Source organism: Ascaphus truei, chromosome 3 (genome assembly GCF_040206685.1).
Source record: "Ascaphus truei isolate aAscTru1 chromosome 3, aAscTru1.hap1, whole genome shotgun sequence".
Taxonomy (NCBI): Eukaryota; Metazoa; Chordata; class Amphibia; order Anura; family Ascaphidae; genus Ascaphus; species Ascaphus truei.
Window position 1 is genome coordinate 377,149,151 of NC_134485.1, and position 15,941 is coordinate 377,165,091.

Below are 15,941 nucleotides of genomic sequence, written 5' to 3' on the forward strand. Positions count from 1 at the left end.
CTATTCCCTTACTATTTGTAATTTGACTGCAGTCATGCATAGGCTTGTTGACAGCTGTTTACTAGAAGTCTCCAGTAAAGCTGGAAAGGTAGACTAGCACCTTTATTGTTGCACAGCAGGGAATCGGCACACTAGTTTTAACAGCACTTTCTTTCTTTTTGACATCTCCTACTTATATTACCATTGTTTAGTACTTTTTTTTGTAACCCCTTCTATGCTGAGTGCTTTTAATGCATTGATGCACTTAAGAGGTTAAGCCTCGCGGAATATCTTTGAGGTTGGATTTCCATGTGCGTTAGCCTCAAACTTCTCTCAATTTAACAAGACAATATGTTTTTAAGACCCTGAAAAAAGTGTTGTTAGTCTTGCATCATCCCTGATTATATCCAGTTTCTTTTGTTCATGATCAAATACTTCATTGTGAAGTAGAAAAAAAAGTAATGCATGTTCCACAGCGTATTATTATCCCTAGGAGTATGGCTTTCACTCCTAAATTTGGAAAGTTATTCAGGCCTACCTAGTTTTAGAAAGTTATTCAAGCCTAAGTTTGGAAAGCTATTCACTGAATTTATTGAAGCTACTCATTAAATAATGAAACTTCAAAGTTACATCTGTATATATATATACATACGCATGCATCAAGTTGATTAGTTGTGATTCAATGGCCAAAACCATTTCCACAATTATGTTAGTTGTGACGCAACAGGCAAAAACACATTTCCAAACAAACTGCTTTATTACATTACATCATTGTCCATTACTTCAAATGAAATTTATTTTAAAACAATTTCTGTCTTGAGGAAACAAAGTGGAGCATTTTTAGGCTCTTTTCAAGAACTACTGTACATGTCCGTCCCATGCATTCAGAAGCACTGCAGATAGGGGGATTTGGCGTGTCGATGTGTTCTGGAAAGTGGTTCATTCCATCATAACATGTTGTATCATTTGGAAGAACTCTGTTTGGTAGCAACTTCTTATTCTTTTGAAAATCTGCCTCGCGTTGATCTTCTTATCTGGGACTTCTTCTCTTTTTGATGCAGGGATTATAAATCTGCAGAACAAGAAGCAATTGTTCTATTTCTGTATTTCATAAACCATTTCTGGTATCTGAAATTAAGTTAAAGAATAATATATATATATATATATATATATATATATATATATATATATATATATATATATATATATATATATATATATATATATATACAGTGCTTGACAAATCACCCAAAAATCTACTCGCCGAACCAAAAAATCTACTCGCCACCTAGTCCCACCCCAACCCCGCCTCTAGTCCCGCCCCCAACCCCGCCTCTAATCCCGCCCCCAGCCCCGCATTTAAAAAAAACCATAAATGAAATAAATTTAATAAATTTCTAGTAAGAACATTCGTTTTTGACATAAGTTTATTTATTGTATTACATTATACTACAATTAGTCCTTGTTTTGTGTGTTGTATGTGTGTGTGTGTGTATAAATGTTGAATCTAGAAAAAAAAGCCAGATGTGAATGACTAGTTTCCTGCACCCCTTAACTAGTGCCTGGATGCCCCCGCTTCAGAATGTTTAAAGCCGCAATCCCACCTGGGATCTTACCTGATCCGCAGACCCTCAATGTCCAGGTACCTCATTCCCACAATGTTATACATTGGAGGGGATGTGTTCCCTACCTGTCTTCTAGGTTACTGGGGATTCCAATGTCTTCTGTGTGAAGCTTGAGTCAGATCTGGAAGAAAGCAGTATAGGTTATTTCGGTGTAGTATAGGGCAGTTAAGATATACAGGGTAAATAAAATATCCAGATCCAGATTGTGAGACAGAGAGAGGGTGAGACAGAGAGAGGGTGAGACAGAGAGAGGGCGAGACAGAGAGAGGGCGAGACAGAGAGAGGGCGAGACAGAGAGAGGGCGAGACAGAGAGAGGGCGAGACAGAGAGAGGGCGAGACAGAGAGAGGGCGAGACAGAGAGAGGGCGAGACAGAGAGAGGGCGAGACAGAGAGAGGGCGAGACAGAGAGAGGGCGAGACAGAGAGAGGGCGAGACAGAGAGAGGGCGAGAGAGAGAGAGGGCGAGAGAGAGAGAGGGCGAGAGAGAGACGGAGAGAGCGCGAGAGAGAGACGGAGAGAGGGCGAGAGAGAGACGGAGAGAGGGCGAGAGAGAGACGGAGAGAGGGCGAGAGAGAGACGGAGAGAGGGCGAGAGAGAGACGGAGAGAGGGCGAGAGAGAGACGGAGAGAGGGCGAGAGAGAGACGGAGAGAGGGCGAGAGAGAGACGGAGAGAGGGCGAGAGAGAGACGGAGAGAGGGCGAGAGAGAGGGCGAGAGAGAGGGCGAGAGAGAGGGCGAGAGAGAGGGCGAGAGACGGAGAGAGGGTGACTGGGTGGGGTGATGGGGAGACTCGGTGGGGTGATGGGGAGACTGGGTGGGTGATTGGGTGGGGTGACTGGGTGGGTGATTGGGTGGGGTGACTGGGTGGGTGATTGGGTGGGGTGACTGGGTGGGTGATTGGGTGGGGTGACTGGGTGGGTGATTGGGTGGGGATTACTGACTGACTGGGTGGGGATTACTAACTGTCTGACTGGGTGGGGTGACTGGGCAGGGGGGTGGGATGACTGACTGGGTGGGGGGGTGACTGACTGGGTGGGGGGGTATGACTGACTGACTGGGTGGGGGGGTATGACTGACTGACTGGGTGGGGGGGTATGACTGACTGGGTGGAGGGGGTATGACTGGGTGGGGGGTATGACTGACTGGGTGGGGGTGTATGACTGGGTGGAGGGGGTATGACTGGGTGGGGGAGGGGGTATGACTGACTGGGTGGGGGAGGGGGTATGACTGACTGGGTGGGGGGGTATGTTTGACTGGCTGGGGGGGTATGACTGACTGGGTGGGGGGGTATGACTGACTGGGTGGGGGGGTATGACTGACTGGGTGGGGGGGTATGACTGACTGAGGGGGTATGACTGACTGGGTGGGGGGGGGTATGACTTACTGGGTGGGGGGGTATGACTGACTGGGGGGGTATGACTGACTGGGTGGGGGGGAGTATGACTGACTGGGTGGGGGGGAGTATGACTGACTGGGTGGGGTGGGGGGGATGACTGACTGGGTGGGATGGGGTTGATGACTGACTGGGTGGGGGGATGACTGACTGGGTGGGGTGGGGGGATGACTGACTGGGTGGGGTGGGGGGATGACTGACTGGGTGGGGTGGGGGGATGACTGACTGGGTGGGGGGGTACCTTTGGTGTCCTACACGTTCTCTCTCTCTCTCTCTCTCTCTCTCTCTCTTACACACACACACTCACACTCACACACTCACACTCACACTCTCACACATACACACATACACACATACACACATACACACACACACCACTCTCTCTCATACATACACACACACACTCACATACACACACCTCTCTGTGTAGGGGGGGGGGGGGTAGCGGATGCAGCCACAGGAGCGGAACCGGAGGGCAAGCGGGACAGGGGGGGAAATCCCCTGCCCCGCGCGAGCAGCCACGGGGACAGGAGCGGAACCGGAGTGCAAGCGGGACGGGGGAGTGGGTGGGGGGGAAATCCCCTGCCGTCATCTCCTGCCGTCATCTCCTGCCGTCATCTCCTGCCCTACGCGAGCAGCCACGGGGACAGGAGCGGAGACTGAGGGGATGAGGGGAAGCGCGAGCAGGAGACAGGGACCGCGCACGCGAGGAGCAGCCATTACTTACCCCTGCAGAGAAGGGCTCCATTCCGCGTCACGACCGCGTCACGGCCAATCAGCCAGGAGGATATTTTTTTTTGTTATTTATTTATTTTTTTAAATTTGTGGGGGGGTGGGGAAGCGGAGACAGCCACGGGGACCGAGGGGAACACCCCTGCTGGCATCGGGAGCAGCCACTGGCACTGGGGGAAAGCGGGGACCGTAGGGCAACCGGGACGGGGGAACATCGCCCGCTGTCATCTCCTGCCCTGCGCTAGCAGCCACAGGGACAGGAGCAGAACCGGAGGGCAAGCGGGGCAGGGGGGGGGGAGATGGGGGGAGAAATCCCCTGCTGTCATCTCTTGCCCGACAGGAGCGGAGACTGGAGGGGATGAGGAGGGAAGCGCGGGCAGGAGACGGAGACGGACCGCGCACGCGAGGAGAAGCCATTACCCCTGCAGAGAAGGGCTCCATTCCGCGTCACGACCAATTGGCCAATCAGCCAGGAGGATATTTTTTTTGTTATTTTTTTTTTTAATTTTTTTTAAAATTTGCGCAGAGCAGGGGGAAAAAGTAGCTGGCCACGGGCCAATTTCCGTTCGCGCCTGGCGAGTGGGCGACCGGGTTTGTCGAGCACTGTATATATATATATATATATATATATATATATATATATATATATATATATATATACATACACACACACACACACACACACACACACACACACACACACACACACACACACACACACACACACACACACACACACACACACACACACACACACACACACACACACACACGTTGACAAATCACCCAAAAATCTACTCGCCACACAAAAAAATCTACTCGCCACCTAGTACCAAACGTGTGCTGCTTGGGCCAATATTTACTCGCCCGGGGGTTAAATCCACTCGCCCGGGGTGAGCAAATGTATAGGTTTGTCGAACACTGCATATACACATATACACACACAAAAGAAAAAGAAGCTCCATAGCATAATACCGTATTGAAAAGATACAAATGTATTCAAATGCAAGAGAGGCCGCAAGGACATGCACTCACTTCAAATTGGTAAAAACATTCATATGAGACAATCTGTATATATCCAGGAACCATGGAAGGGGGAGGTGCAGCCAGTGTGATAGAAACAGTAATACTGATAACAAGGGTGTGCAGGCAGATACTTAACAGTATGGAATGTCCACAGATGAGGAGGGGAGAGATGATGTTCTCCACTTCAGTGGTGGTGCAGCTGTATCCAAAGGATCATCACTCGTTTCACTTGGAAAGGACTCTCAACGCACTGACGTCATCCGCAAACCAGGAAGTGTGTGTGTGAGGACATTGTAGCAGCTACACGTGGGTTAGAGCTGGCGATTTTGGCTGGAACAGAGTGAGAGGAGAGAGGTAATTTCTACTATACTGCTGGGGCGACGCTCCTACATATGGATACACAGATTGGATATTCCTGCTGTGATGTTGAGAGACCTTTCCAAGTGCAACGAGTGATGATCCTGTGGATACAGTTGCACCACCACTGAAGTGGAGAACATCATCTCTCCCCTCCTCTCATCTGTCGACATTCCCTACTGTTAAGTATCTGCCTGCACACCCTTATTATCAGTATTACTGTTTCCATCACACTGGCTGCACCTCCCCCTTCCATGGTTCCTGGATATATACAGATTGTCTCCTATGAATGTTTTTACGAATTTGAAGTGAGTGCATGTCCTGGCGGCCTCTCTTGCATTTGAATAAATTTGTATCTTTTAAATACAGTATTATGCTATGGAGCTGGCGCTCCTTTTTCTTTTGTTCTTGTAGATTCCTTGATCTGGCTAGATCATATGGAAGCCTGCCTCCCCATACAGTGACTGGAATACATTTTTCTGGACTTGTTTTCATCTTTTTCATTGGACTGGTCTGTTCTATTTTTATTTTTATATTGGACACTGTTTTATTTAATTTATTTGTTTGTGTTATTCATATATGACTTACTGTGTTATATATATGATTATATTCCATTGTAATTTTTTCTAATACCACCACATATTTACACAACACAAATATCTTTTTATTGCACTATTCTAGAACGCACCAAAACACACTGTTAGCACTACTCCCCCCCGTGTGTGTGTGTGTGTGTGTGTGTGTGTGTGTGTGTGTGTGTGTGTGTGTGTGTGTGTGTGTGTGTGTGTAACATTTCGTTTGGACAAAAAACATTTACACTACCTATACCAACACTTGTATACAAATGAGTTTTACAATTACACTTTGCAGACATTGAATCATTGTGTGGTCAAGTTCGTTTGCACTGAGATTATTTAAAATTAATGTTTTTATATTCAATATATTCTAGAGGCATTCAAAATGACTATTTTTAATACAAATTATACGACCCTTAAGATGCACAAGACGATTGATTTTTCAGTACTTGCTGCATACACTACTTTTTTTCTCCTTTCGAACAGTCAGTTCACTTTACAGCCAAAAAATGCCAACAGATATCTGTTGAATGGAACTAAGCAGAAGCCCCAGTTGTGCTGGTCATGACTGAATGTTTGAATTATCAAACAGATTAATTATAATAGTTACATAGTAGATGAGGTTGAAAAAAGACATAGGTCCATCAAGTTCAACCTATGCTAAATTTAGACAACAGATACTTTATCCTATATCTATACTTACTTATTGATCCAGAGGAAGGCAAACACAAAACCCCATTAAAGGGAAAAATTAATTCCTTCCTGACTCCTCCAAGAATTGGCAATCGGATTAATCCCTGGATCAACATCCTTCCCATGTATACTTATTTGGTATATCCCTGTATACCTTTCCCATCTAAAAAGATGTCCAACCTTTTTTTGAACAAATCTATTGTATCTGCCATCACAGTCTCCATGGGTAATGAATTCCACATTTTAACTGCCCTTACTGTAAAGCACCCTTTCCTTTGTTGCTGGTGAAATTTCCTTTCTTCCAACCTTAAGGGATGGCCCGAGTCCTTAGTACTGCCCGTGGGATAAATAGTTCTTTTGAAAGCTCCTTGTATTGTCCCCGAATATATTTGTATATAGTTATCATATCCCCTATTAGATGCCTCTTTTCTAATGTAAATAAATCTAATTTAGCTATCCTCTCATAAGTTAGATTGTCCACCCCCTTTATTAATTTGGTGGCTCTTCTCTGCACTCTCTCTAGTTCCATAATGTCTTTTCTTAGGATTGGTGCCCAAAATTGTACTCCATATTCAAGGTGTGGTCCTGCTAGTGCTTTGTAAAGGGGCATAATTATGTTTACTTCCCTTCCATCCATTGCCCGTTTGATGCAAGAAAAGATCTTGTTTGCCTTTGCAGCTACTGCATGACATTAGGCACTATTGCTAAGCCTGCAGTCTACAAGCACTCCTAAATCCTTCTCCATCAAGAATTCCCCCAATATATCTCCATTTAATTTGTGTCGCCTTTTTATTCTTGCATCCCAAATGCATAACCTTAAATTTATCTGTATTAAACCTCATTTGCCATTTACCTGCCCACGTTTCCAGTCTCTCCAAGTCCTTCTGAAGAGAAATTACATCCTGCTCTGATTCTATTACGTTACACAATTTAGTATCATCAGCAAACATGGAGATACTGCTCTCGATCCCAACCTCAAAGTCATTAATAAACAAGTTAAAAAGCAGGGGTCCCAGTACCGATCCCTGAGGTACTCCACTCACGACTTTAGTCCAACCTGAAAAAGTTCAATTTATGACAACCCTCTGTTGTCTGTCCTTTAACCAGTTTTCAATCCAGGTGCATATATTATTACTGAGTCCAATTTTCTTTATTTTGTACACCAACCTCTTGTGTGAAACCGTATCAAAAGCCTTTGCAAAATCTAAGTAGACCACATCAACTGCATTACCCTGGTCTAAATTCCTACTTACCTCCTCAAAGAACCAAATAAGATTAGTTTGGCAAGATCTATCCTTCATAAATCCATGCTGACTATTACTAATAATGTTGTTTTCCATTAGGTATTCCTGAATATTATCCCGTATTAAACCTTCAAGTAGTTTCCCCACTATTGAACTCAGGCTTACAGGTCTGTAATTCCCCGTTTGTGATCTAGCTCCCTTTTTAAATGTAGGCACCACATCTGCTTTACGCCAATCTTGTGGTACTGAGCCTGTGGAAATGGAGTCCTTGAATATTAAATATAATGGTTTGGCTATTACTGAGCTTAACTCCCTGAGAACTCTTGGATCTATGCCATCGGGGCCAGGTGCCTTATTTACTTTAATTTTTTCAAGTCGCTTATGAACTTCTTCCTCAGTTAACCAATTGTTCATTAATATGGACGTTGTGGCTTCCTCCTGCGAGACTACTATTGAACTTGATTCTTCCTGGTAAACACAGAAGCAAATAATTTGTTTAATACCTCAGCTTTTTCCTTATCTCCAATAATCTGCCTGCCCATCTCACACTGAAAAGGTCCTATATTTTCTTTTCTCATTTTTTTGTTATTAAGGTACTTAAAGAACTTTTTAGGGTTGACCTTACTTTCTATTGCAATCCTTTTTTCATTATCCATTTTTGCTAATTTGATTGCCCTTTTGCAATTTTTGTTACATTCCTTATAATTCTGATACGATGTCTCCGTCCCTTCTGACTTAAAGAATCTAAACGCCTTCCTCTTTTCTCCTTTTCCTCCCCTACCTGTTTATTTAGCCACATTGGTTTTGACTTATTTATTTTATACTTATTACCCAAGGGTATACACTGATAAGTGTGCTTTTCTAACAATGTTTTAAAGACTGCCCATTTATCTTCTACATTTTTCCCTGCAAAAACATCATCCCATTGTATTACTACTAGATTAGACCTCAGTTTATTAAAATCTGCCTTTCTAAAGTTTAAGGTCTTTGTTGAACCCAAGAAATCAATTTTTTGATCATTTATTTCAAATGAGACAATGTTATGATCACTGTTACCCAAATGTTCCAGGATTTGAATATTTGTTATTACTTCTACATTGTTTGATATGACCAAATCCATATTGCCCCTCTCCTGGTTGGTTCCTGAATAATTTGGGTCATATAATTGTCTTTAAGCACCCCCAATAATAATAAAAATAATTACATCATTAAAACATTATTAACACAAATGTGAGGGCTGTGCCTGAATGAGTTAAGAACATACGAAAGAAATCCCAAGAGTAATCTCTAATATAATGTACACACAAATTGTTGTAATCAACTGAAAAGGTGTATAAATTAACTCAAGTAAAACATAACATTTAATAGATTTAATAAAATATATACAATTCCAAATTGGATGCAATTAAGTGGAGATGGAGGGGGGGGGGGGCAGGGGGAGCAGTGTGTCTGGAAAGTAGACAAGATACATGCCAGTCAATTGGCAGAAATAAATGGGATAATATGCTACTAGAAAACCCAGATTTCCAGGTCAACATATACCTTTATATACTGGTTTGCTATACACACCTGTAGGTGTGTTCTTATCACTAAACTTGTAGTTCACATCTATGCTAATTAATGGTTAACCCATTCACTAAATAGTCACTTATTGAACACAGTGTATTTAAAATTGCGCTTATTTTAAGCGCCACTGATATAACACTTTGTTTTCCACTATAAACCCCTTGTAATATAATGCTACTATGTATACATTGTGTGTGTGTGTGTGTGTGTGTGTGTGTGTGTGTGTGTGTGTACAGTAGTAGCATTGTACTACCTGGGTTTTCTAGTACCGGATTGAGTTAATATTAACTATCTGATTACCAGTGGATATACAGTACAACACTGGATCTCCTATCTGGTTCCACTAATAAGACTTATTTTCCAGATCCCACTGTTATGCACATACTACTGGAGTAGCATATTATCCCTTTAATTTTACCCAATTGACTAGCATTTATTTAGTCTACTTTCAAGATACACTGGTGCATCCTCCCCTACCTCCCTCCACCCTCCATTTTTTAATTGCATCCAATTTGTGTTGTATATCTTTTATTACGTCTATTGCATTTTATGTTTTACTTGAGTTAATTTATATACTTTCAGTTGATTACAACTATTTGTGTGCACATTATTTTAGAGATACTCTTGGGATTTTTTTCCCATTCTGTTCTGTGTGTTTTGTACACATCTCACCAATGTAACACCTACTTGCTCTAATAGGCCTCCTGCTATTTTCCCTGAGCAGTCTTTTCTTTCAAATGTACTTAGAATATTAAGTGAAAAATAGATTAATCTCTATTTCATAAGTATTCAACCCCTTTGCTACTGTGGGTCTAAATCCGCTCTGGTGCAAATGAATTGTTTGAAAGGTCACACAATTAGTGACATGGTTTCATTCTGTGTGTAATCAAAGTGGTTTAACTTGTAGATAATTTCCCTCCGGTATATAAAAATGTTCAAGCTGCTACTCACATACTGATCCAACAAAGCAACCATGAAGATCAAGGAGCTTCCAAAACAAGTCAGGGAGAAAGTGGTGGAGAGGCACATAGAAGTAGAAGGGTACAAGAAAATGTCAACCCTGCTGGTGATCTATTAAGCACCTTGAAGTCCATCATTAAAAAGTGGAAGATGCATCATACCACCAAGACATTACCCAGATCAGGTTGCCCTCCCAAACTGAGCAGCTGGGCAAGCAGGAAACTGGTTCGGGCTGTCACTATGAATCCAGAAATGACTTTAAGAGATCTTCAAAGTTCTGTGTCTGAGATGGGAGTCTGTGTTCACACATCAACAGTAAGCTGGTCCCTACACAACGTTGGCTTGTATAGACAGGTGGCAAGGAAGAAGCCATTACTCAAAAAGACTCATGTTAAATCACTTGTGGAGTTTGCGAATAAGCATATAGATGATACTGCAGACATGTGGAAAAAGCTTTGTGGTCAGACGAGACAAAAGTTGAACTTTGTGATCTCAATTCCAAGCATTATGGGTGGTGGAAGCCCAACACTGCCACATCACCCAGTCAACATCATCCTAACGTCAAGAATAGCAGTGACAACATCATGGTATGGGGATGCTTCTCTTCAGCAGGGAATGGAAAGCTTGACAGGATAGAGGGGAGAACAGATGTCTCCAAGTATGGGCGAATCCTTGAGGAAAACCTGTTTTGAGTCTGCCATAACTCTGAAACTCAGGAGGAAATTCATATTTCAGCAGGACAATGATCCGAAGCACAAAGCCACACTGGAGGGGTTGAACAACAAGAGAATTAATGTTTGAGTGTCCTAGTCAAAGTCCTACCTTGAATCCAATCGAACATTTATGGTGAGACTTGAAGATTGCAGTCCATCGATGATCCCCAACAAACATATCAGAATTGGATCAATTTTCCCATGAAGCATGGGCAAAAATGTCACCATCCTACTGTGCAAAGCTAGTAGAAACCTATCCAAAAAGACTCGTAGCAGTAATTGCTGCAAAATGTGCGTCTACCAAGTACTGACTTAAGGGGCTTTGAATACTCTTTTGCAACCAGTAAATGTAATTTTGTACATTTGCTTTACTATCAATTAACCTCCTCCTCATACAACAGTGTTCAGTTTAACCAGTACAGCTTTGTAGCTTTGAATTAAAAAAAAAAATATTTTGATAACTGTGCATACTTTATTTGTGATTCAAGAAAATGTGACATTATTGGTAGGGGGTGAATAATTCTGCTGCATACCCGTGTGTGTGCGTGTATATATAGATATAGATATACACACACACACACACACACACACACACACACACACACACACACACACACGTTAAAGATGCTTCACAATTGGTACTTCAATCACTTTTAGTTTTACCTTACATCATATACAGGAACATTTATGTTTGACTCCCTTAAGGTAATTGCCTTAACAGATAGATAGAAATTAATACGTAACACAGCATGTAAACATGCTATGCGATTAAATGGTTGAGAGTGTAAATCATCCAAAATGTTTAAGTGAAGTCACTGTGTAGGCTTTCATTGGGGAAGGAGATGTAAGTTGAGTTAAAACAGTCTGTCTTGAAAATGACAGTAATTGCATATAGCACTGTAAGTCAGTGACACAAAATATGCCTAGAAAGGTTCTTTGATTTGGCATGTAATGGAAATTCTTCAGACTACAACATGTCTGAAAAAGCAACTTCTACAACCTATGATAAGAGAGTGCTAAGCACTATCTTTTTACTGAATATATTATTTAGCTGGCAAGAGAATTTTTTACAGTACCTGTGAAGGTATATTTAGCATACTTGCAAATTCTTATAGACAGGTTTGTGAAAAGTTATAATATGCAAGTCTGTATGTTGCATTTCTACGGCTAAAATAGTTTGTGCAGAATAGGAAGCAGTTAACAACAAAATCTGATGAAAATAAAATTCAATTTGTTCTAAAATAATAATAATTTACCATGAAATACTACATTGTGTTATGTGGCACATATCTTTTATTTGTTTTAACTCTTTTGCACCAAAAGGTGAAACTTGCTTCTTAACGCTGTTTTAAATAGTCAGCTACTTCAAATGCACATTATATAAGTTCTGGTGGGTAAAAAAGTGGAAAAATCCTTCCCCGTACTGTGCACAGCAAATATGACTTCTGCACACATTCACTGGTCTGCAACCCTGCTTTTCACCATTATTTCTTAGCAAACAGTGCTTCCACTGCAGCCAGGGATTCTGGGTAATGACATTGAAATGAACACACAATGTCACCTTTTTTTTTTTCATGTCCATTTTAACATGGATCCCTATAGGCTTATGCCAGCCGTATTACCCAGGCTGTGCTTTAAAGCTGTGTAATGCGACAGGGGTATACTTATAGGGTTTGCAGACATGGGAGTGTGCTCACAAGTGATTTTTTTTATTCGTGGTACACAGTACAGTGGAGGATATTTGTAACTTTTTTTCACCCGCCATAACTTGCATAATGTGCGGTTGAAACCTATTCCAACTTCGCATTGCAATGTCAGTATAACCAGCCTCACACTGATGAGACCCAAAAGGGTGAATCTGCTCTGTCTGTGAGTAGGTTTACTGGCTATGCACTTTAACCCAGACTGTGCTGTAAAGCTTTGTAATCCAGCAGGCATAAGTTTATAAGGGTCCATGTTCAAATGGACATGAGTTAAAGGCGACATCGTCTAATTCAAATGGAAATTTCCATGTTATATGTTCGTGTGTTACCAATGTATTTTGTTTAAAAAAAATCCCCCCCCTTTTTTTACATTTTTGTTTTTTTTCAGGCAGAAACTTTGGACAATGAGAAGGGGAAAAACAGGAAAGGGGAGGAGGTGGGTGTCTGACCGTCCATACAATCATGGCAGGACCTACTTGTTAAATAGAGGAATGAAGAGAGCATAAATATACTTTCTACAAACGTAAACCTAATAATTGACTTCGGGTAACATTAGAAAATGTTTTCCATCAAAGGCTGTATATTTATTCAAACAAACCAGTCACTCCATTCACTCCGACACTCATTTTTGCCGGACTTAATCAGTATGTGAGAGAAACTATTGCATGTATTTATTATGGTGTTGGCCTTGAGTACTTGTGGGTTCTTTCCAAGAATTAGCTGCTTAAGCCTCCTCCGTGTAAGACTAGGGGGCCTATGCAGAGAGCAGCGCTATTTCGAAATTCGCCATTTTTTGGAGAAAATCGCGCAGAAAGCAGCAGAAAATGGCGAGTTCCGAAAAACGCGCCAATTCTTCTTTTCTATTTGTAAAACTCGCCTCGCGGCTGGCGAGAACCTCAATCTCGCCAGTTTTAAAAATATCCGTATGCAGAGAGGCGCGAACGGCATCTAGCGGCTGTTCGCGCCAATAAAATGGCGCGATTGTCTCCGTTTTGCCTCGCCAAAAAAAACTGCCGCTCGCGGCCATTGCAAAGGGAAAAAAAAAGGCGCGAATTTGTTTTAACACATTTCTGAAGCGCGCATCTCGCCAATTTAAACTCGCCACACGCATCCATGTTAAACATAGCAGAATTCGCACTTTTCTGCATATGGAGATTAAAACTCTCCAAAAAAGCTACTTTTTAATAAATTCGCCAATTTTAAAATTCGCTGCTCTCTGCATAGGCCCCTAGGTAGGCTATTATCTTTGTGTGCTCCAGGTGAAAAAAAATATTAAGGGGCAATCCCACATAGTGGGCAAAAAAAAAGCCAATTTCATGCATAAACTCCACTGTATCCAAATACAGAATGGGCCACATAAAGGTTTATTCAGTTGGCTGCTTTGGAACTAATCACGGAAAACTTCTATTCAAGTCAATTATAGTTTTCGGACGATCATGGTGCGATTTTAGCTTTACCAAATAAGCCCCTTTCAGGTTCTCGTGTCCAAATGCACTACATAGACAATGCCCGTCACCCTCTGAAAACACAATAAGCTTAGATTAGTAGTGCAGGTACTTTGGGGGTGTATATGTAAGATGAGGAAGTTGTATTGCTTTTCCTATACAAAAAAAAGAGTCTTTGAAGATATTTGAAATGTGCGTTGGGGGCTTTAAGGGCTGCAGGGATAATCATTGATGTGAAGAGGATGGGGCTGGAGGATATGTCTCTTTGATTTATGTTTTTCTGGCCCACAAATGAGGGGAAGAAGCAGCAGGTGTAGACAGGGATATGAGATAAGAAATTGTTATCTTAGATAGGTATAGGGAAATTATACTTGTGTGCAATAGGGTGGTCAAATCTGCACAGTGGTTGGTGTATAGTAAAGGACACCTTGATCTAGGGATAAGACATACAGTTGAGTGTGTAGATTATTAAATGTTAACAGCAGCAGGGAAACAGCCATGAAGAGTAGAGAACTCTGTATTCTATTAATTAATAGATTGTCCGGTAAAGGAACAATGTTGTGTAGTTTCCTGTTGACATATCCGAGTACAGAGCAAAACATGAATAGCAAACGAGTAGGTTTACTGGCTATGCATTAAGACCCAGACTGTGCTGAAAAGATGTGTAATTATAGGGTCAAGATGAACACACTTTAAGATCATTGTGTTTGGAACCTATGGGGGCTATGCACTAAGCTCCGATAAGTCACTTTTAGAGCGCAAAGTGCTCTTCGATCGTGATTTTTGGCTCAACCCGATGCACTAAGCAACGCAAACAGGCACTTTGCGCGCTAAAAATGACTTTTTCAGGGATTTTTTCTAAGTCCAACTTTGCTAGATTGCAGCCCTGTTTGCGTGAAATTCTGCCCTTAAACGGGATGCACTAGGCAACGCAACCTTAGCAAACGCAAAAGTTGCGTTGATTAGAACACGTCAGGTCAGAGTAGACGCAAAACCCATACAGCAGGCCGGCGGGTGTCCCCGGCTGACCCCGCGGGGGTCCCGACGGAGCCCGGGGGTCGCGCGGGTGTCCCCGGCTGATCCCGCGGGGGTCCCCGGCTCACCAAGCGGGGGTCCCCTTCGGGAGTCCCGGGGTACCCGCGGGCCTGCGGTACCAATGTTGCACCTCCAAAAATAAAAAACAACCATTCTAACTAAATACACCCCCTAACACATACTATACAGTAATGGCCAAAATTACTATTATCCAAATATGGATAATAATGCATTTGGCCATTTTAAATACATATAAATTACAATAAAAACGTTTTACAGGCACCCACAATGAAGGCCATCTTCATCCTCATCTTCATTCTGCCCATGCCCCTATGGTGCTGCAAAACATGCACAACAATTACAATAGCCAATGTAATGTCCCCTAACCCCTTAATCACCATAGTGATTATTAACCGCTACAGTCATTAAGGGGTTAACCCACCCTCACCCACCACTCGGGAGGCCTACATACCCTCCCACTCTAACCCCCCACCCCGTGAGGCCTAACCACCCTCACCCACTACCCACAAGGGAGGCCTACCTACATACGCTTGGGGCCAATACACCCCCCCCCCCCCCAACAGCTACAGTACAATAATGTGCCAAATAACTATTATCCAGATATGGATAATATATTATTTGCCCATTATGAAACACATAAAACATCCACAAATCAAAACATGAATTTTTAATCTTAAAACCACCACATTGCATGTTAAAATAAATACAGCAGCCATTGCAAATATAAAAAAACCAAACTGCAGCTACACAAATGTCTATGAAATGTCACACAATTGCATTGTGTGTACATGATGCAATTAATCAGTGCATCATATAACACTATGCAAAATATATGTAACAATAAAATACACTATCAACAATGTCGCCTAACCACC

The 15,941-nt window shown here is 42.3% G+C and overlaps 1 protein-coding gene across 5 annotated transcripts in view; it reads left to right on the forward strand.

Moving 5' to 3' along the window:
* The window catches only part of MICU2 (mitochondrial calcium uptake 2), a 382,386-nt gene that overhangs the window by 42,643 nt on the left and 323,802 nt on the right, over nt 1–15,941 (forward strand). The window contains exon 2 of one of the 5 annotated variants that reach the window (XM_075592259.1): nt 12,954–13,001. The exons of the other annotated variants lie outside the window; for them this stretch is intronic. Coding sequence (XP_075448374.1) covers nt 12,954–13,001 — 48 coding nt within the window. The remainder of the gene's footprint in view (nt 1–12,953; nt 13,002–15,941) is intronic. 5 annotated transcript variants of the gene reach the window in all.